The sequence below is a fragment of the Danio rerio genome, chromosome 16 (assembly GCF_052040795.2).
Source record: "Danio rerio strain M-AB ecotype USA chromosome 16, GRCz13ab, whole genome shotgun sequence".
NCBI lineage: Eukaryota > Metazoa > Chordata > Actinopteri > Cypriniformes > Danionidae > Danio > Danio rerio.
This window is the reverse complement of record NC_141036.1, coordinates 26270486-26294690: the sequence shown is the minus strand read 5'-3', so window position 1 is coordinate 26294690 and position 24205 is coordinate 26270486. Positions and strand designations below refer to the sequence as shown.

The 24205-nt window shown below is 37.4% G+C and overlaps 1 protein-coding gene across 3 annotated transcripts in view; it reads right to left on the bottom strand.

Annotated features, from left to right (window-relative positions):
* kcnn3 (potassium intermediate/small conductance calcium-activated channel, subfamily N, member 3) overlaps positions 1-24205 on the bottom strand; it is a 128384-nt gene that overhangs the window by 10769 nt on the left and 93410 nt on the right. For 2 of the 3 annotated variants that reach the window (XM_087286938.1, XM_087286939.1), the window contains 3 exons: positions 14043-14153; positions 4616-4743; positions 272-341 (listed from right to left, as the gene is read on the bottom strand). In XM_087286938.1, the coding sequence (XP_087143064.1) occupies positions 272-341; positions 4616-4743; positions 14043-14153 (309 nt within the window). Of the gene's footprint in view, positions 1-271; positions 342-4615; positions 4744-9322; positions 9345-13899; positions 14154-24205 lie in introns of those variants that run through there. The other variant, XR_015511334.1, reaches the window with a different exon arrangement.

Below are 24205 nucleotides of genomic sequence, written 5' to 3'. Positions count from 1 at the left end.
AGTTGAATGCTGAGATATATTTGGGAAAGCAAAGGTATGTGTGTGTGTGTGTCACCAGGCATTATGTGCTGCCGTCGACATACTTGCAGCCTTGGGCATTATAAAGAGTGTGTATGTGTATGTGGGCATGATAAAATTGCAGGAAAGGGAACACAATGTCATTGAAAGTGTGTGTGGGTGTCAACTATTTCCTAACCGATGTAACGTGCATATGTGTGGGCTCTGATGTGCGACCATGTCTGTGATTTGTGTACATGTACAATAGTCTTACCTTTGATAAGTCCACCAATGTATTGGCTTGATCACTGAGTTTTCTCTGCTCCATTTTTACGCTTCGCAATCTACAAAAACAGGGACAAACACACACACACACACACACACACACACACACACACACACACACACACACACGCACACACACCAACACACGCAACCCATTAGACCTCCTTCTAAGCTCTCTAGCCCTCAATTGTAAACCTCAACTAGCTAATTAACTTAATCAGCTTGTTTTCTTTATTTGTTTGCTGTTGATGAGAATCCCCCAAGATGAATATGCAATTACGGCGTAAATCCTAAAAGCATCAGACTTAAAAGGATTTCATAAGTGTGGGATTTCTTTAAAAGAAAGGCTTTGGTTTTGAAAGGAACCCTTTAAATTGGAGGACAGGCCTTGACAAAACAGTGACAGGAGGATTAGAGTTCTTCAAATGATGAGTATGTGTGTTATGGGCACCCACACAGCAGGAGTGTGTAGCATTCGCATCAGACTTACTGAGCTAACAGGGGAACTACATGCATAATGACAGTTGGAAAAAAATAAGATGTTCTCTAACTAAACTGCACAATTTTAATTAGGTGACATAACATTTGTTTAAAATGTGTAAATGTTTTGCTAAAATACAAGAGGGCTCTAACCATATTAGCAATAGTGTGTGCATATTCGATTTGTCCACTGCCTAAGCCACCATTTGGCAGAGGTTTCTTCTTGATTTCAAAAGTATAAATGACTCCAAAATTATATTTTCAAACTAGTTTGGGACAACATAAAAAAATAAGATTTTGTTCTCTCAGTTCAGTAAACCATAAAATACTAATTAGTCTACTTGTATTAGTTAAATTGTGGCTTCAACTTTGTTCACATGACTTAATTTGTTGCCCTGTTTTAGTAAATTATAGCCATGTTGAACTAATTTGATAATTTTGTTTTAAACAAATTATTACAATATGGGAAAAAACTTAGTAAATGTAGGAAACAAATGTATATAGTATTTAATATTTTTGTTTTCACAAAATTACATGACAATTATTAAAAAAAATGTAGTTGCACCACTGTCTTTGGCCGTTTTCCAAACTGTGAAATAAAAAGGACTGAAATTTTTAGGAACATTTTGTTAAAACTTGTAAAAATTCTACCAGAAATGTAAATTTTCACTTAGAAAAAAATGTGACAGGTCTTGACTTAACCCTGCATACACAGGGCATCAACAAGATGTCATGTTGACTTTGTACCACATCGTACCCCAATGTCATGGGGAGTTTGGATTTTGTTTGGAAATGAAAATCGGGTTGACATCAGAACCCAACGTCAGGCCGACGTCAATGTCCTACTTCCAATTTAAAATCAACCAAATATAAATGTGTAATAATGTTATACCTTGATGTTGTGTGGACGTTATCACCATTACATCTATCTGACATTGGATTGTTTTCACTTTCCAACACAACCTAAAATCAACCAAGGATCAAAGTAATTTGACGTCGTTATTGGACGTCAAAATAATCTTGTCCTTAGACGATAGCTGCGTCTCAAATTGCACACTTTACACTATGCACTCATGCACTATGTACTTATGCACATACACACTTAACAGCATAGTATATGACTGTAGTGTCGTCCCAAATGGAGCACTAATGTTTTTTTACTAAGCGGAAATTTAAACCGTTTCCCTGATGGCGTTTGATGGTTGCCAAATCAGTGGAATAAATGACCAAATCATTCATCATCGGGAGGCGCTATAATCACTCTCATAGGAGAGCTTTGCTTTCACCATCCAAAATAAATAAAGTTATCCAACCTGTGCGCCCGATAGCTCTGCCCCTTCCGCTACGTGAGCAAACCTGCGCCCGTTGAGTGCGTGAAGTGTCCATCATTCCACACTTTTTTTTACCGACTGAATGAGTGCATCATCCGGGTAATTAAAGTGCACTTATTATTATATAGTTTTTAGTGTGAATGTACTAATTACACAATTTATACTACAAAAAGGCGTAGAATAGTGCATAAGTATGTGATTTGGGACGCAGCTGCTGTCTAGACCAGGGGTGGCCAACCCTGTTCCTGGAGAGCCACCTTCCTGCAGATTTCAGTTGCTTCCCATATCAAACACACCTGAACCAATTAATTAGGACCTGAACACCACCTGATAATTACAGGCAGGTCTATTTGATATGGGTTGCAATAGAAATCTGCAGGAAGCTGGCTCTCCAGGAACAGGGTTGGCCACCCCTGGTCTAGACATTGAATTTTAGTCACCTGAGATAATTCTAACCTAATATTAACTTATGATGTTGTGTGCCTGCTGGAAAGCTTGTTGTCCTCAAGAAAATCATACAAAAACAAGCATAAATTCATACAATTCAATGATCAAACGCATGCTTGTTAACTGTCAGCTTCTTAAAGGTGTATTGCACGCATTGTTAAATTTATGTTAAATTTAATGCAAATGTGACAGGACTTACAGAAACTTGGGGACAATTGCAAATTTATTTGTATTATATATTTGTAGTATTTATTTGTAGAATTTGTTATTCTTTTCATGTTTCTAATCAATTGGTGTGAATGATAACAACTTAAACTTGCTATTTCTGTAGTATTTGTTTTTTTAAATAACAGTTTTTACCATAACAAAACTATTGTAGGCTCAATTGGGCTGAGGATAAAATCAATGACAGGGTTTGTACAATGTAATGCAGAGTTCAGACTGCATGATTTTCAAAGTAGTCGTGTCACAGATGTTTTCACACTGCATGTGGGGCATCGTTTCGTCGCTGCTTTGTTTACACTGCAAGATGGATCGGCGACAAGGGGGTTTATACTGCATGACTTTAAAATAGGAAGAATCATCGACGACTTTGTCCAAACTAAAACCAAACACATGCGAGAAGTGACATGGAAACAACACCAGGTCATGTTGTATATATTTTGTTATTAACTACATAATAAGAAAAGACGCCTTTAGTCGGGTAGAAAATTATTATTTTTTTGCTCATCTGGGTTTCGAAGGAAATTAGCAATTTCTCCTCAACTTTTTTCTTTGTCAACCTGATTGTGATATTGATCAGATGACACGTCAAACAGACATGGGTGCTCCTGCCAAATTTACACTAGTTTTTCCTCCATCTCTTGGGTCCAAATAAATTTCTTTTAACTTTAAACTTCTCCCCCAACCTCCTGCTGGCCTGCAGATACCCACACTAGTGGATGCTGCTCTCTCATTGGCTGTAGGTAATCGTCTATGTTATTTTCAATCAGATCCCATTTCACTCGGCATGTTTTGAATGGCAGACAACTCCAGATATTTAGCTTGTCAAATATTTTACAGGTGAAATATCTGTGATTTATCTGTGATTTCAGGCATTTGTCAGCGATTTCTTAAAAGCAGTTGATGAGTCAAAATTGGGGGTAAAATCATGCAGTCTGAACTCGGCGTGTTTTTAATTCAAATGAATGACATGAATGAAAATAATCAAATGCCTGACATATTCCTTTTCAGAACACACAGAAATCAACCATCAGTCCATTTTAAAAAGTTTTGGGATGAAATACCCTTTTTTTTCACTGTATTTCTGGTTTTATTTCAGCGATAGATGATGTACGTTTCTGGTAGAATGTGCCATATAGGTAACTGTATTGACAACTACACAACAACATACTAAGTAATGTAAAAGCCCACTGTGGTTATATTGTTTGTTGCTTTAAAACATTTCAAACTTCTGATGTGTTGAAAATGTTTTTTTTTTATTATTGTTATTAATTATCAGATATAAAGAAATTATAATTGTTGTGTGGACATTTTTCTCATAAAATGTGAACAGCCCATTACAATGTTTGCTACATGAATGTGCAGTAAGATGTATACTTCAGTATTTTCGACTTATATAAGTCCCAAGAAAAAAGTAAATTGTATTTGGATGTTACAAACTGAATTATATCATAAACCTCAAGTTTAGGTTTCACAGTTCAAGATGTGACCTAACAAACACAAGAAAGAAACCTGAGCATCAGCATACAGTACTTGAGCATATAAAAAGCTTGGGAAACAGTTAAATGTTGTCAATAAAAGCTGCTGCCTGTTGATGCATTTGTCATGGTTCCTCTTAGGTATTGTCTCTGTGGCCAGGTCAGACATCCTAACTACCCCAATTACACTTAGCGCACAACTAGCCACTCAGCCCAAATGTGAAGCACTTCAAATGCTCTTTGTGTGGTTTTAGCTTACATCGCTAAAGCTCACTTAGCACTTTGGCTGTTCATTTCTCCAAGTGATTTTCTAAAGTGTGTAGATGAGGATTTGAGTGAATTTGTTGTGTACAGATGTGTGTTTGTTTCTCTCACTGGTGAATGGCTTGAAGGAACTTCCTCTGATGTTTGCGCACACGGGAGTGGTCGATTTTCTTCATCAGCTTGGTGTGCTTGTAAATCAGCCAAGTCTCTCTGAGAACATTCGCCGCTGCGTTCTTTATCTGAGGGGACAAGTCACCATAACAACAATATTAACAACAGGAAAAGCACCTTAGGAGAGAGTAATCACAAGTATAAGCTCTGCTTTGCCAATACACGCACACAAGCCTATAAGCTTCTGCCAAATGAAAGGTTCTCTTGGGAGTTTTTCCAGAATGACCTGACAACAGACTTTGCAGCCTATAATTCTGTCATCTGATCAATTCAGAATTCTGGCCTCAGACCAGTGATGTGGAATAAGAAAGGGTCAACTGCTGAGCTGCTACAAAATACTTTTATGCCTTTGTGATAAAGTTTTAAAGGACAAAAGAAGAAAGAAGCTCTTTCACCATCTCAGACAATAGAATGGCGAACAGATAATCAGAGCTTTGTATGCCATATCTATACCATATGAGAAAGCTCAGTTAATTGCAATGTTTTCTAATTAAAATGAGCACAAAGTGAGTTACCAATATTATTGCACTATTTTCTGTGGAATCTTTGCATAATTAAATGTATTGTTCCCATCATGTTAACTAGAGTGAATCATGTTTCGTTAAAACAAAAACAATTGAACATGACAAACTCATAATAACAACGTGGATGGAATGGAAAAACGGTAGTGCAACATTTCTAGAAGTATATAAAGGCAAAATATTGCCTTTCCACTATCACCCACATCCATGCATGATTGTTAACTCCTAGTCACAAAGAACTTTCAAATTGCTTGAAACATCAAATGCATTTTAATAGTTTTTTAGACTAGACCATGCTTGATGCCCTAACCAACTGCAAAGTATTCTAACCAAAACAATGAACATGATGCGAGTTACAAATATTGCACTACACCAGTAAAAAAGCATAATATTTACAAATTTTTCCCACTACTTACATAGGAGGACTTGCATGCAAAAACCTAGTAATTACAAATTCACAAGTGGGAAGTGGACATCTCTGATAGCCTGAAAAGCAAAAATTGGTTTGTGCCATGGCAAATTGGAGACATTGGAGTAAATATTATTCAGGTCAAAAATTGCTCATCAACTTGAGGACAAATGCATCAGGAATACTCTGTGTAAGCAGTTTGAACAGCACCCTCTGAAGAAAGTGTGGTAATTCACCACTGGTTTTGGCTAAAATGAAGTAAAAACTGTTAACCTGTACTTCAGGTTGAATTTATCGTATCCTTTACTATGAGGACAGAGAAAACAAACTTTGTCAACATCATCTTTACCAGGTTCATTCACCTTTATCTGAACCACAGGAGTCGACATCGCCTTTCCTAGAATGCACTAGCTACTTTCATATGGCAAACTCAGCAGCTGTTAGCAGGTTGTGCATCAACCACAGTGTAGGACAAAGGTGCCAACACAAATTCTCATGTTTAAAGACATCAATTGTGACTTAGTAGGTAATTGTGGGCGGCAGTGCGCTGCAGGGTTACCCACAATTACCACTCCATATGACCCATATAACCTCACGCCGCCCTACCAAAGAGTGTAGTAAAAGCAGAAAAGCTCAAAGCCTGGAAATAAAAAGTGCCTTCCAGCCTTAGTAAATTTCTGATGCACATCTGGAAAAATGGAATAGGAGGAAGGAGCAGTTTGTATTGTGTCCAACTTTACGTAACCACCATCCAGTCTCAAGCTTATAAACAGGACGCATGGCCATCTCCAGCCTGATCGTGAAGGCCATCCAGGAAAGCAAAGACAATGCAGACACCTTGGAGGATGAAAGTGTGTGTGATTCAATGTCAGAAAGCAACAGCATGCCCTCTGTTGCAGTGATAGACACCGGATCCTTCATATCAAACAAGAGGATGGCCATGCTGCTTGATGGGATAGCAATCTTGTCTGAAACTAAGATGGGACGTGCTGTGAGTGAGTGAGTGAGTGAGTGAGAGAACTGTGAGGATTACCCAGCTGAACAGCTCTTACAGTAATCACCAGATCTACTCGCGGACTATCCACAGGGACTCCCACTGAGAGAGAGTGTATAGATATAACAGAAGTGGCTCACACCTGTATCAGCCTGAGCCATGATCTCAGCACAACCATAGACAGTACTGCTCCCGAACACCACCTCTATATACTAGAAGCCCAGATGTGTGATGCAGTGCTATCATCTGGAGGTAGGAAATTATTGCATTCAAAATTACATGGGTGGTATAACATCTTGATAAAGTAGTAAACCAGCTGTGATCTTTTCAACACAGACTCATTCTGAAAACGTATTCCTATATCATACCTGACAACACTCCCGTTTTTCCTGGTAGTCTCCCGTATTTCAGACCCATCTCCCGTTTTGTTATTTCTCCCGGAAATCTCCTGTAATTTCACCCCGACGGTACTCGTTTTTTTTTTTTTTTTTTACTACGGTCTTTGGTACAATATCCGATCGCAGCGGCTGCCCAAAACCCGGTGCATAGTACAGATCAGGCATCTGCACAGATAGGGCTCAAGCTTCACATGCCCTTTTTCTCTTGGATAAAAAGTGCCCTTCAAAATAGAACAGTAGAGCCCCGTCAGTTCACCACAACTGTCCCAACACCCCCCCCGTCTCCCGGTTTTTCAGAGACAAATGTTGGCAGGTATGTCCTATACAAGTTTCTAGAGATCTCGATTTATGTAGCAAGAGCTATGTACAGTATGGCTGCATTTTGTAGTGTTTATAAAACGAACACTACGGGGCAGTATGACGTTGTTTCTTTTCTTGCTGACCACTTACCTCCGTATGGACAGCTTTTCCACTGCTACCAGCTTGTACAGTAGCTCGACACATACGTCGACAGACTTGAGATGCAGAGCAGAGTTAACCACGACAATGGGGTTCGAGTCGGGTGAAAAACGATTCCAGAAAGCGGGTAAGACAAATGCTAAAAAATAAAATAAACAAGTAAATAACAGGGTGAGAATGTGCATTTTAAAACACTATTGGTTGGGTTTAGGGAAGGCAGAGGGTGAGGGATCGGTCGGTTGGTCAGTCAGTAAGTCAGTCGACAGCAGCCTCTGGTGGGTTAACGCGAGTACACCAGGTGCAAATGACACTCACGAGAGAAATTTAGGATCTGAAAAAGTGTACACAGGTGAAAAAAAAAAAAAAACTAAGCTGCTGGGACATATTTTGCTCTCTCCTGAAATGTATATAGGGGTACGTAATCAGAATGAGCCTGGGTTGGCTTTTTTAGATTGAACTCCTGCACTATACTGTGAGGTGCTCAGGAACAGCACATTAACCCTAAGAATTCACCATTGCATGGACAGAATAGAAGTGGTTCCAGCACACAAACCCTTTGTAGTGATCTGGCTTGCTCCAAATTAATATTGTGAATGAGTGACTGCCCACAAGCCACATAAATACCCATATCTATGGCAGAAGCTTTTTTACACAAATTACACTCAGCCAAATGTTTTGACTGCATGTGAACAACAAAAAGGGAACAAATTGAAGTGAATATAAAACTTTTATAGAATTTCACTACAGAAACACTCCCCTCCGCATTATTTAAACTCAGTAATTAAATAATTATAGAGAATTACAGTCATAAAACAAACTTGATTAAAAAAAAACAACTTTAAATCAATTTAAGACTAGAATACTTTCATGATATTTATGATAATTCACATGAAGGCAGTATTAATCAAAGTTCCTGTACTGAGAGTGAGAAATTCACCCAACATTTATTTGCACGCTGCATTCTTAAGCTCTTTATACACTACACTGACCTACTTCAATACAGCAGCAGTAATATTGCACATTTAACACCTGGTTACACAGAATTGTGGGTGGTCAGTTAATACCTTGTTGCACTAAAATACCATATGTGAAGGGCCATGATGTTACAATGTTACAGTATTTTTAGCTCTTGTGCACTGACAGATTCATTTATGATGCCTGAAAGCCACAAATGTTCTGTAAATCTCTCATATGGCAACAGAAAAGGGAGAGGGAGAGCAAATAAGTGACAGAATTGGATAAGAAAATCTGCTGAAGAAAAATGAATGAGGAGACTTCAAAGGGTGGCGCTTTGGAGGAAAGAACAATTACATCCTCGGCGGGCAACAGAGGGACGACAGAACCTTCCCGTTTTTAATAAGCTCCTGATTTGACAGTATTCCTCCTCCACCCAAAGGGCTGCGCTTCCCAGGCTTTTTTTCTATTCTTTTTTTTAAAAGCTGTGTCTAGATTTAGCACGTGCAGCTCTGATTAATTAACAGTGGTCAGTGTATTTAATAATAAAAGAGTAGGAGCTCTGGCACCAACCTCAATGCAGGTCTCATTTATGAGAAGAGCCAAAGACAGGGCAAGTTAAAAAGTGAGAGAGCGAGAATGATGATAGCAGATATAATTTATGTAGGGATGCTCGAGTCTTCTGGAATGAAACTGAAGCAGTATTATATTGATTATAAACAACAATACTAAAACTAAGAATACTGTTCAGAATAGCTACTTTGTATATCCTTAATGTTCAACACTAGATGAGAGTCCACCGGCTACTATAGACATGGAAAGGACTGTTTCTAATCATTTGGGAGATTGGCACTGCATTTATATTTATAAATTTAATCAGTAAATCATCTTGGTACCACAAGTAACTCAAGAAATATTAAATTGAGTGTACAGTCTAAAAGAGAAAAAAATTAAATTGTCTGGATCAAGTCATTCTTTTAGGAAACTAAGTAATTACCAACAAATCTTTAGGGACCGAGCACCGAAAGGAATGGAATGGCACCAGTGGAATTGCTCAGTTTCTTCTTCTTTTTATCTAGAATGAATCATGATTTTGAGAGTCAAAATATGATCAAAAACTCACAAAACTTTGCACCACACTAGTAAAAATTTAAGTTTTTCAGAAGTGGGTGTGGCAAAATGACTCGACAGCGCCTTCTATGCACTTTTGACAGACTGGCCCCCAAGTTAGGATTCACGCACACGTACGAAAATATGGTAATACCAACAAAAAAAGTCTCTTGGAGTGAAATCTCAAACCCAACAAGAATTCTTCTACAGATTTTATCCAATCAACACTGAAATTGGGTAATGTCATCTAAAGAACTTCTGAAGATCTAGAGTTTTCGTCGAAAAATGTGTGTCTGTGGCAGCCTCACAAACTTTGATGCTTCGCCACAAAACAGAAAGTTGTTATAACTCAGGCATGCATTGTCTGATCTGCCTCAAAATCTACACGTTTGATAACAGTCCTTACTTAAACATGTTTACATGTCAATATCTAGTTAGAGTTAAAGCGCCACCTGCTGGCAACAGGAAGTGACATGTTTCACATTGTAAAATACTCCTCCTACAAATTTGATCACATCGAATCCAAGTTTTGCCAGTATAATGCAAAGGCTACTGTGGTGTTAAATTGTGAAGATCTAACAAAGTTTAGTATATCGCCATGGAGGAGTAAGTACTTATAACTCAACCAAACAATATCTTATCGGCCGAAAATTCACTGGTTTGATGAGATTCCTCTCCTAAAGACTTCTACATGCCAAAATTAAGTCACAGGCATAGCGCCACCTGCTGACAGAAGGCATAAATCTGTGATTTTCTCAATTTTTTATATATATTAGCTTAAATTATTATATGTCATCCTAGGGTCGCCGGGCAGTGGGCAGATCCCTTTCATCGCTGCTTGTTTTATATGTTTCTCTATCCACTCATTTACCCATACATTTCTAGCCAACCTTTTGTCAAGCCCCTTCAAAAAAAATAAATAAAATAAAATAATCAAAGGCCCCGTGAATTGTTCAGTTGTTAATTTTAATAAGAACAACAATAATTATTAATATTATTATTAAGTACATTCATAAAAAAATCCAGGTTCTGAAGTTACATTCATAGGTTTAAGCTTATTTTAATATTTATTTAGCTTATTATAAAAGGTATTAACCTAGAGGACCTCTTGCAAGTGCGCAGATGCTCTAAAATGTACCCCTGATCCCTGGATGAGAACCTCTGCTTTAATCAAACATTCCTCTTCATACTGTTCACTTATTTAATCATTACTAGGTGCCATAAAATCGCTCAGAGGCTGACAGTGAGTCTGTCAGAGGTCGCAGCAGCTTCAGGTGGATGTAGAGAGACCATCATTGTTGACTATGAGGTAAACTTAAGCCTTATCATAATATCAGCTGCCAAGATTTGCTGATGTCAGTCTACAACTATGAAATCAAGAAAAAAAACACAAGTGTATAAGATATACTGCTATCATAGTACATTCAATAACACTGTAGTGCTGTTTTACTGATAGTTTACACTGAATCTTATGACTCATTAATAAGACCTTTGATTATATAACTGAATAGAAGAATATGATGACCTATTTGCAAAGAAACTTAGGCCCAATCCCAATTATATTTTTGTACCCCTACTTTTTGTACTCCTTCCCTTTCCCATTGGCCCTTGAAACAGAGTGTGAAGGGGAAGGGCTTCAAAATTTACCCCTAAAAAATGGCACGCCACTACAATACCTGTACACGTCATCATGTCATCGCAATCTCTTGCTTCATACGATCAATGATCGCGACTGCTGTAGTTACTCCAGTTGCTTTTGTTTTTTGGTATTTATCTTCAGAAAATCACTGAAGGCATATATTATGTTTTCATAACTCTATAATGTGGCAAAAATATTGCAGGTTCACTGTGCATTTACACCATGGCCATTTTCATTTTCGTAAACACAAGAAAACAATATTAACATAATTCCTGACAAAAAGCTTATTCCTGGTCACCAGACTTTTCTGACAGGGTATTCCAATGTCATTGAGTGTCACAGGTGAAAGTATGTTGTGGAACTGCTATACATGAGTTATTATTATGGATTATAGATTTTAGCTTTTTTATTTTAGCGTTTTTTTAACCATGACGGTAAAACACAAATGCCTATATGAACGTATTAAAACATAACGTATGCTTGTATAGCAAAAAATTGAGAATAATGACAAAAAATACTAATTTGTGCATCTTTTTACTTCTGTGTGTAGCCATGCTGCTGTTGTTGATAGTGTATTCTGGGAAATTTTCCTACCCCTTTGTTTCGTGTGTGGTCCTGAAAAAAATCGCTGTTTCAAGGGCCATCTAGCCCTTCCCGTTAGCTATAAGCCTTCAAGCTAAAGAGAATTGGGACACCACTACACCTTAATGTGAACGCGTAAAGGGGAGGTGGTGGGGGGTCTAAGGGGTAGAATTGGGATTGAGCCTTGAGCTGCCTTTCCACTGCATATGACAATCAACAAGCAACAGACAGTAAGTCATTCATTTCCAATAGAGAGAAGTCTGGTGTAGCTCCAATCATTTCCATATGCGGTAAATTCGGATTCGATGTGAGTAGCGGATAGGTTAAAAATATTTTAACTTATGCAACTAGACTGTGTGCAACCGGCCCACCAGGTGTGATGTATTTCAGTGTTGTCCAAGCAGGTCCATGCGTGTGAAATGAGAAATAAGAGTTGTTGTTTTTTTCAGTCAGAAAAAGTCTTTAAAAAAAATTCAATTTATACACGAGTAATAAAAAATATTATTTTTATGTTGTCTCCACATTCTCTCTAAGCTTTTTAGCGGTCTATGAGTTTCTAGTATTCATTCATTCATTCATTCATTCAACCATGGTGAATGCATGGAGAACAAAGGCTCTTTTTGCACTTTATTTCAGACACCACAAGAATCAGCTACTCTCCAATGTTGCACAACACTGAAAATTATGTGCGACTGCCACAACGGGGTGTTTTCCGACAGTTGTCTGCTATTGTGTGCCGTTGAAAGGCGACTTTTTAGTGAGTCTAAAACAAATGTCCTTAGGGAAGAATAAACAATCCTACCCTACCCTATCTTATCCTATCCTAATTTATTAATTATGCATTACAAAACGACAGCTGTAGTAACGTAATCCACATTAAGTGTGTTAAAGTGTGTTAAATTAAATTAGGGTTTCTTAAACACGTCTATGACAAGAACTAAGAAAAACAGGAACACCAGCATTCTGTTCTTTTTATGGTAGCATTATGGGACGCCATCCTTAATTTCTGGTTCATTATTCATTCATAATCCTTCTGCTTAGTTCCTTATTTATCAGGGATCGCTACAGCAGAATGAACCGCCAACTGCTCCAGCTTGTTTTATGGAGCAGATACCCTTCCAGCTGCAACCAGTAAAGGGAAATAGCCATACACTTTGATTTTCACACACACACTCATACACGACGGTAAATTTAGTTAATCCAATTCACCTATACCGCATGTCTTTGGCTGTGGGGGAAACCGGAGCACCCAGAGGACCCATTTTTTTGTGTTATCCAGGGCTGCTAGAAGCCTATCATACACTATTTCTGAATGAAATTCTGTGATTTGATTTATACATGTGACTAATGTTTTTCTCTCAACACTGCCATTTTGACCCGCTGCTACTTATACTCAGATGTGACTCATTGCTAGTCAAAACAGGTATATTTATATAAAAAAGATCTATTAATCTTTATCTGCCTTCATCACACAATAACCTTTAAACAATAAAAGGAAACATTTACAACCCTAACAAACTCATATTTATTCTTGAAGACTGGCCTAATTATAAACAGAAGCCATCTGAATATGTTTACCACTCACAAAAACGTGTAAAACTCACTAGCAAGATTAGAATGCTGGACTACCTTAGAAAGAGCACATTAGCATTTCTATTTAAAGACATTGCATGGTAAACAAGTCTGTCCATCCACATCCACTGTCAGATCCACCTGACGGGAAGATAGAGGAACACCCTGCACCCCTGTCATCCAGATAAAGGTAAACTCTTAGCCACTTCTGTCTCCACAGCAACAGGTTTATGAGGTCAAAGTTGCAAGCATGATTTTCCTCTTTTATTAAAGCTTTGTAACCATAGTAGCTGCAAATTCAATGTAAAAGGATGACGACCGCAGCATTTATTGATCTCTCTTTCGTCCCCCGACAGCCTGTTAAGCTCAGGCAATAGACTGTGCATGAGGTAATAACCCTGTAAAAAAAAAAAAAAAAAAAAAAAAAAAAAAAACAGGCTTGTTTCCCATCCTCCTTCTCCACGAGGAAGGCATTTACTTATAGCTGCTCATCTGAAGAAGCACTCCACAGCTAAAATGATTTCTTTTTTAAATCTGCATTGCAATTATTGATCAGCAGCCTGATGTAGGCTGTGATGATGCCTACATATTTGATATGGGGAGCTATTTCTGAGTCTTTCTAGTGCATAAAAAATTGAAAAGGACCTGAAAGGAAAATTGCAGCATGTATACAGTATGCTTCTCTGAATATGAAGCTTTGTCCATTTAGTAAAGTGTGTGCGTGTTTACCCGTTTGGTGAGCTGTGTGTCCATCATGAAGTTATGCACATGTTTCTCTGCCTTCGTCAGCTCCAGCTTTCTGGCAACCACAGCAACAACCAATGCAGTGCAACCTGCTCCCTGCCAAAGACAAGAGACGGGGTCAAGGTAAGAGAACAAACAAAAGCTTGAAAACACTGCAGACTTGTTTTATTTGTGGAGAAATGGCTGATAATATATAAAGGAGAGCCATGGACAGGCCATAAAACCATTCAGTTATGAAAATTCTGTCATCATTTACTCAACATTGTGTCTTTTTAAACATCTTTTCTTTTTTTTCAAAACTACAACACATAGGAGAGAGCGAAGCACAACTTTTCAGTTTGTGTCGATTCATGCCCCCAAATCACTTTTGCCTTTTTACAAATATGTGCTTTTATCTCAGTTGGTGACTACACATTTTGTTATGGATTGTCAGATTCTTAGGAAATCAATAACTTTTTTGGATTGTTTTGTATAAAAAGGCAAAGAAAAAAAAATGGCGAATGGAATCTGCAAATGAGGCAACACCAATGGGTATTTAAGCAGCTCATAGACAGTCACTCATTATTGCTTCAGAGCAGCCATTCATATGTGCATGTCGAAGCTGGTTGTTTAAGTCCTGTTCAACTCCTGGGCATTTCACTGGTCAACAAAAAAATAAAAAGGTTGTCTCCAACTAAAAGAGCAAATCAACTGTTTGCTTCTTTCTCAATATGGCATTCACACCATGTACAGTGCATCCTGAAAGTAGCCTCCATCATCCGTAAGTGGAAGATGTTTGGAACCACCAGTACTCTTCCTCGAGCTGCCCAGCCATCTAAGCTGAGTAATCGTGGGAGAAGGGCCTTAGTCAGAGATGTGATCAATAACCCAATGGTATCTTTATCTGAGCTCCAGCATTCTTCTGTGGAGAAAGGAGAACCTTACAGAAGGACAATCATCTGTGCAACTACTTCTCTCCTGGAATTTGCTAAAAGGCATACGAAGGACTCTCATACCATAAGAAACTAAATTCTCTGGTCTGATGAGACTAAAATTGAACTCTTTGGAGTGAATGCCAGTCGTTACATTGGAAGAACACCATGCACCGCTCATCACCAGGCTAATACCATCCCTACAGTGAAGCATGGTGGTAGCAGCATCATGCTGTGGGGATGTTCAGCAGCAGGAACTGAAAGACTAGTCAGGATAGAGGGAAAGATAAAAACCTGCTTCAGAATGCTCTTGACCTCAGACTGGGGTGATGGTTAAAATTATCCACGGAGTGCCTTCACAACAACTCGATGAATGTCTTTGAGAGGCACAGCCAGAGTCCAGACCTAAATTCTATTGAACATCTCTGGAGAGATCTAAAAATGGCTGTACACCATCGCTTCCCATCCAACCTGATAGAGCTTAAGAGGTAAAGAGGAATGGGCAAAAATTCTCAAAAACAGGTGTGCCAACCTTGTGGCATCATATTACAAAAAGATTTGAGGCTGTAATTGCTGCCAAAGTGCATCAAAAAAGAATTAAGCAAAGGCTGTGACTTATGTACATGTTTTTTTTTTTTTTTTTTACATTTTACATTTTAATAAGTTTGCAACAATAATAAAAAAAAAATCACATTGTCGTTATGGGGTATTTTATGTAGAATTTTGAGAAAATAGATAAATTTAATCCATTTTGGAATAAGGCTGTAACATAAAAAATGTGAAAAAAGTGAAGCGCTATGAATACTTTCCGGATGCACTGTATTTCCTGCTCCCAGGAGATGGTCACACTCACTCTGTGACATGTTTGGGCAACCAACATGTTGAGGCAGTGCTTGTGATGGCTTACACACAGGGCTTGACATTAACACTGGCCAACCCGCCAAATGCAGGTAGATTTCAATTGTGGCGGATCAGACAAGACACACCCAATAGCCCCTTTGGCTGGTTAAAGTCATTTTTTTAATCGTAATTTTCTTAAAAAGCAGAGTTTAGGGGGTCAGCGTGAGAAAAGACAAAAACAAAAATACCTGTGTTCGCGTGAGCTAAAGAAAAACAGGTTGGCTTCTGGCTATATAGCAAATAAGACACAGGCGATTCTCAGTCCCTTACGAGGGCTTCAGCGTCGTGCTCACAGCTGATATGATGTATGTGAGTGTTTAAAAGTTTCAAAAAGAAATGGTTCCTTGCATGAAAAAATGTGGCAGAAAACTGCAACTGGAGTGATTTGTTCTTTAGGCTGTTGGGGGAAACTGGGGCACCTGGAGGAAACTTACACGAGCACGAGAAGAACATGCAAACTCCACACAGAAATGCCAACTGGCCCAGCTGGGACTCAAACCAGTGACATTGCTGTGAGGCAACAGTGCTAACTACTGAACTGACTTTGGCAACATGCTCAAAAATATCAATATTAATAAACTCTTAATATTATATAACTCTTAATCTATTAATATAATGTAATAATTAAATCCTCTTTCTCTCTCTCTTTCTCTGTCTGTGTGTGACTGATTTAAAGTGTGCAGATGTAATGTGTATCACCTGATGAAAAAATATTTTTACCCATTTGGTCAAATATTGCACTGCAAAGTGTCATTATAACTAGGCAAAAGTTTAGATCTTTGCAAATCAATGCTTTTGTAGTTATATGAAGAAACACAATCAGACAGTCAGAGAAAAAAAACAATTGCATCTCTTTTAATGTGACCGGAAAGGTTTTAGCAAAACAATTATCAAAAGTGCTCAAACATGGTTGATGCATGAGAATCAATGAAGTTTATTCTTGCAAGTCACATTTGAGATTCCATAGGCACCAGTGCTGTTTGTTCTAGTTCATCAAGTAGGTATTGCTGAGTTTGATATTATATTTTTATTTGGAGTTTTTGTGTTTATATGTGTATAAAAGTAAAACTTACATCTGCCAAGAATATATATTTATATATGTAATGTACATGTATTTATTTTTTAAAGCCTTCATACATTTTCAAGTACCACAGTTTTAAGGAAATCAGACAATCGAGGGACAAAAAATGTTATACATCTGAGTGAATTATCTTAATTTGTGTTCTGAAGATTATGTTTGTGTTCTAAAGTATTATAGGTTTGGAAAGAATTGACAGTGAGTAAATTCATTTTCATTTTGGGATGAAGTAACCCTCTGTTCATTCTCAATGAAAGTACATTAAGATACAAAAAATGCGTATGCAAAGTATTCACATGAGTAAAAAGAGATCATTCATGGATTTTTCCACACAAAATCCAAAGTAAAAAAAGAAAATAAATTATATTTTGCTTCCAGAAAATGTGGACAATTTTAGCACTATTAGTTCTTTGCAGTGTTACATGCGGTGGCGTCATCCACCTGTATCTTTTAAGAGAAACTGGTGGCAGTTCTGCTTACTTGCTGCCCTAAGGGGGATAAGGCATGACCAAAAGAATAAAAAAAAAAAACTTTAAAACTAACTCTAGTGGTATAGTTTTTGTTCAGTGTGAAAACTGCTACCAAACCTGCTTGCAGTCAAGTCTATTTTCAGGTTACAGAAAGGCTTAGACAATTAATAATAAATGTTACATTTATTATTTAATATTTAAAATATTTATATTTACAATCTTATCACAATTTACAACCACTGTATACATTTATACAGTTGAAATCAAAATTATTAGCCTTCATGTGATTTTTTTCCTTTTTCAATTATTTCCCAAATTATGTTTAACAGAGCAAAGAAATTTTTACAGTATTTCCTATAATGTTTCCTATAACGTCTGGAAAAGCTCAGACCATACGTGGGCTTTAACAAAGTTTTTTTTATGGTCAACAAACACACTGGAATCTCAGTGAATAAATGCGTCACAGACATACAGTAAGAAATATATCCACATAAAGCTTAAAATCTGTCATTTTAAATGAACCATCTACACTTGAAAAAAAAAAGCTTTTTGGTTTTGTAATTTGTATGAAACGAATGTGAGGTACAGTCCATCCTGTCAAACGTACTTCACGTCACAGCAACTACTTAAACGCCCACAAACTTGTACACAAAGAGTTGCTGTCATTTCTGAAGAAGATTCACCATTAAGACCAAGTTGTGATTTACTTCAGATGAGCAGCGCGATCTGAAAAAGCATTTATCAGAGGATGATATTGTGTAGAAAGGCCATAAATTAGGTTGGTGACGTGATCTCGTTCCTTTTGAGTGCACATGCGCATTAGCTTAAGCAACCTGGACAAAAAAAGGTTGATTTTGTTTGATTCAAACATTTAGAAAAGAAACTTATAAGACAGTTATATATATTTATAGTTAAAGTCAGAATTATTAGTCCCCCTGAATTATTAGCCACCCTGTTTATTTTTTCCCCAATTTCTGTTTAACAGAGAGAAGATTATTTTCAATACATTTCTAAACATAATAGTTTTAATAACTAATCTCTAATAACTGATTTTATTTTATCTTTGCCACGCTTGTCCCCTTCCCGTCTCCCCTGACAGCCCACACTCACTTTACACTTGCGTTTGAGCATGCTTATGTCATCCATTATGCGCTGTTCAGAAAGAAGTGCTCTCGCTCAGCACAGTCGAAATTCTCTTAGTTATATTACTTTAGTAATTTGGGATGCAGTGACAAACAGTAAAATATTTTGCTGAACAGATCAGGCAGGTTAGAGTAACGATGGTTTGTTTTGTAGACTATCGAAAAAAAAAAAAAGCTTTAAAGGGCTAATAATTTTGTCCTTAAAGATTCAGGACACCCTAGAGAACTTCTTTTTTATATTAACAGATGTGTGTGGGTTGAGCATCAGTTAAGACAATGTTAGCACCTGTCAGCTTTAATTGTGGGGAAAACTGGATAATTTTGAGCTTTTGTCAGCTAATTTCAGCTTCCGGGTTTAAAATAATCTTTGGGGCAGGATCAAAATCGGCGACGTAGCGCAGTACTGCAAGTGCAATGATGACGCGTCGGTTTCTCATTATTATTCATAGCGGAGTTTTCTTATCCTATGAGAAGAGTCGGCTGCTTAATTATTCATGAGAGCACGTGCTTTCCGAAGGCAGACCTGCCAGTTTCAAGCAAGCTGTGAGACACAGACCAACGGCACGCAGTAGCCGTTCATGAAGGCTCGTATGTGTTTGTTTCCATGATCCACGGGGTTTGTTGCATGTTTTTTCCCCGCGATCTTGTCAGGGCCGATCATACAGCAAAGCCATGTGTGTGCTGCAAGCATTTTTGTCGGGAGAGCAGCACGCGAATTAGAGAATGGCGGACGTTGACTTTTATCAGGCTGCTGTGTTTGCCTAAACCTCTATATTACCAGCAGGGCTAATGGTTAAAATAGACAAGTCAGGAGACCTGCTGCACTGAGTCTATAATTTAGACACGGGGATTGAGGGAGAATCCTTATTTATAGTGTTAACATGAACACACTTATCTTTATAATGATATAAATTGTGGTTATGTGTATATGAAATTACGAATAACAAATGTAGCAGGGCATTAAATTACTGTTTATTTCTTTGCATTTTAACTTTGTGAACTATAAACTCGTGCGTCTCCTCACAGTTGGTGTCTCATTTTGTGAGTCAACAACAGTTGTCCGCTCCCCTTCTACCCTGCTGGCCACGGCCACTCCTGCCCTATGCTCGTGGAGCTCCACGCTCATTAATCATTCATCTTTTGAAGAAATTCTGAAGTAGACTTTAACTGAAGGGGGGGGGGGGGGTGTGATGGCTCTTTAAAACGGTGTTTAAAAAAAGTAAAAAAAATTGGTCCTCAAAACAGGAGGAATACATGTTAGTACACACACACACACACACACACACACACACACACACACACACACGCACGCACGCACGCACGCGCACACACACACACACACACACACACACACACACACATTTTCCCATTTACACATCAGAAATGTGTCAACAGAAGATATCACCAATAACTGCTCTACAGTGGTTGTCATACACAGAGGAAAAGATTCAATGGCAGGCTGGGGGAAAATGAGGAAATAAACCCATTTAGAGATGAAAAAGTGGAGTGAGGCAGGCAGGATAAGAGGAAAGCAATCTCAGGTCAAGGAGAAAGACATGGAAACACAGTTTATAGAAGAGAGATCTGGAGAAAAAAAAGAGATGGAGTGTGAAGTGTCAAGAAGAGGAGGGGAGCTGCTAATGAGGTCACACTACTACTAATAAGAAATGAATTTGAATTAAAAGTGGCTAATGAAAGTGCATGTGCCTCCAATGACATGTGCCTCCAATGTGTGTGTGTCACTAATGGAGTGTTTTCAAGCCCACTTGTAGGACACACATATAGTCCAAAAATACCCAAGCCCATTTTCAAGAAGCACTTCTGCTGGCCATATTCACCAATTAATAAAACATGATGACCGTCTATGGAAAACCCCTCTAGGACACTGACAAATGTGTTTGTGTGTTTCCTTGTGGCAATTTGCACAAAAGTATTCCCAGACAAAATAACAAAACTTTCACTTCTTAAGGCGAAACACTGCAGACAGAAACACGTGCCTGGCAATTTTGAGATTTTGATTTCCATAACATGATTTTTTTCCATCCAAATTACACTTTTATTTGTTTCTTTTGTCTTACTTAATCATTTTGCCCTCAATGATTCGAATAACAATATACATTTGTATACGCCGTTTCCTCAAAAATGTATAAATCTCTACTTTTGCAGCACTCACGCTAAACTTTACAATTTTATTGAAGTTTTTCACTGTGGGATGTGTTTATACTGTACATCAATTTCCTATTTTCCTAAAAATCCTGATGCTAAATTAACACTGCTCAGTGTTTATATACTGTAATTCACACTCAGATGGTTTAAAAATAACACTGAAACAGTTTTAAAGTTAATAAGAAAGGGTTAATTCACCGAAGTTTAAAGGGTTAGTTCACCCAAAAATATAAATTGTTATATGAATTACTCAACCTCATGTCTTTCCAAACCCCTGAGACCTTCGTTCATTTTGGCAACACAAATTAAATTAGGTGAAATCTGAAAGTTCCTTCATCCTCTGTAGGCAGCAACAGTTCAGATGCAGAAGTTCAGAAAGGTACCAAGGAAAAAAAACTCAATACAGACCATGTCAGTGGTTTAATCTGAATATTACCAAGCAACATGAATACTTTTGTGTGCACATAAAACAAAAATAATGACTTCAACAGTTTCTTCTCAGAGTCAGTATATTGTGCACATTCACAAGCACTGTGAGTATACTCCCCAAATGCTAACGCATGACTTCCTCTGTTTGAAACACATCATAGGAAAATACATCAGAGGTGTGATTAAAATCAATACATGAACATGCACTCTATACTGACACTGAGGAGAAAAAAAAACTGTTGCATAAAATAGTTATTTTTGTTCTGTGTGTGCACAAAATGAATCTTAAATCTTGGTAACATTCCAGTTGGACCACTGAAGGCATATGATCTGTTTTGAGGAATTTTTTAGTTATTTTTTTAATGATGATTGAAGGTCTTAGGTGTTTGGAACAAAATGAGTATTAGTCATTAATAAAAGAATTGCTATTTTTGCATGAACTATGTGATTAATTAAGTGTTGATTGAAAATGAATGATGAACACCTGCTGTTAACAAGCAGAAGCACTGAAGAGAAACACAAAGCTACAACTGACCTTAATCAAAGCCCTGAAATTAATAAACTTGACACAACAAATCTCAACTGAGGATAATTAAACAACTACACAATCAGCATTATCAACCTGTGATGCGTTTCCGAAAACCATCGTTAGCCAACTAAGGTCGCAAGTTGCAAACATAGTTCGTTGAATTGGCGTTTCCTAAATCCATCGTTCCAACAAACATTCATAATCTGCGTGGCAAACTGGTACGCTTATATATATATATATTTAATGCGTGTGCATGTAAAACGTATAGATTTTTGCTCTAAAGAAGTTGTTACTCCACCCTGTTTAGAGCATACTTATGGATGTTTTATATTATAACTAACATGGTTCAAATAATGGATCTGTGACAAAGCAGCTACGGTTTTGCGAAACACTCGTCACTACAACATTCTTTTCACAAACAATACATCATACTAAACAGTTCTGTCAGGAGTTATGTCATTGTTTGGAAAATAGGCCTCTGTTTGACTTAATTTTTTTTCAGATGTCTACAAATGTTCTTAGTCTTTACTTTTACTTGAAAATATTTTTGTTAGATGTCACCATTGTGGAGAACGTTTGCTTTACTTGAGCTCTTTGACTCTTCATTGTCTCTTTTATTGACAATTATTTGGATTACACAAAATCAAAATGAGTTTTTTTAAATAAAATTAAATATACTTGGTTGGTGAAAACATTGATGAACACATTTGGAAAAATATGGCATAGGGTTAAGATGACGTTTGAATAAGATGATGAATAATAAGTGTGTAATGAAAAATAATGTCCATTCCACATCTACATTGGCAGAAACAGAATAGACAGGTGCTTCTTACATCTCCAAATCCTCACGCATCACTAAGCCATTGGCAAACTGAAGCCCTGCCCAAACACTCCCGCACTCACAGACCAGTGGTACAGTCTAACAGAGTTGGCCTTGGATGTTGTCATAGCAACAAGTCCCATAATTCGGCCTATAGAAAGTCATTACAATCACTCTCAACAGTAAAAGAAATCACATCTAAGACTCTCCCTCCTTCTGTCATTTCTGTTCTGCAGTGCTTTATCTTTTCAGCGGCTCACATTCAAGAATGCAAGGAACACAAGCGGTTTGAAACATTAGCTGCCCTTTCAAACAATTAAGACTGAGAATTTATCTGTGTTATCTGGGTCAGTGGCATATTGCTGTCTATTTATATTGTGTGAAGTTAATTACAAATTTGAAATAAATAAATTCTAATGCACTTACATACAATGACTTGATTACATCTACTGTGTGATAAGCAAGTTTTTAATTAAAATATATTTCAGAAAACACAGAGGAAAATATGTCAAGATGATGCAACCATACTGATTTAACAATAAAGGAAAAAAGGCTCATTAAAAATATTGCACTGTAGAGACACATGTAGATACGCAAACACACAAGTACACTACCGGTCAAAAGTTTGGGGTCAGTATTTTTTCCTTTTTTTTTTTTAAGAAAATTATTCCATTCATCAATGCAGCCTTTATTAAATGTAAAATAAATAAATAAATAAATGTTAAAAAAATTAATTGTTAAATATTTATTAAAATTTAAATAATTGCTTTCTTATTCTATGTAGTTTCAAATGAAGGTATTACTCCAGTCATTAGTAGCGCAGTAGGCGCAGTAGGTAGTGCTGTCGCCTCACAGCAAGAAGGTTGCTGGATCGTGTGGAGTTTGCATGTTCTCCCTGCGTTCATGTGGGTTTCCTCCAGGTGCTCCGGTTTCCCCCACAGTCCAAAAACATGCGGTATGGGTGAATTGGGTAGGCTAAATTGTCCGTAGTGTATGATTGTGTGTATGAAAGAGTGTGTGAATGTTTCCCAGAGATGGGTTGCGGCTGGAAGGGCATCTGCTGCATAAAAACGTGCGGAATAAGTTGGCGGTTCATTGCGCTGTGGCGGCCCCGGATTAATGAAGGGACTAACCTGACAAGAAAATAAATGAATGATTAATAATAATGTTAATATTAATAATATTAATAATAATAAATATAGCTGCAAGCAGCAATTATCGGGGCCAAGCAGCCCAGCGGCCACAGCATAAACAAGCAAGGCACCAAGAGAGCAACTGGAAAATTCCATAACTTTTTGGCAGCATGTTCTGAGGAAAATTTGGTGGAACTTGGGCTAACAATCTACGGAGAGTTCATTAAATCATTAAATAATATACTACTTTACTAACACTACTTAGATTTCATCACTGACATGATAAGTTCAGACTAAACATGTTTAGTGTGTGCAATTCTCGAAAACGATAATTTTTACTCATATTTATAATGTAACTAAAAAATATATATATAAAAAAACTATTTATGGTTAGATGGTTAGACCCCATGTCATGTCTTTAAATTTGACATAATTTGTTTAAATGTTACAGATGTTTTCTTTTTCAAAACTATATGAGATTCATTCATTCATTCATTTTCCTTTTGGCTTAGTCCCTTCATTAATCTGAAGACGCCACAGTGGAATGAACTGCCAACTAATCTAGCACAT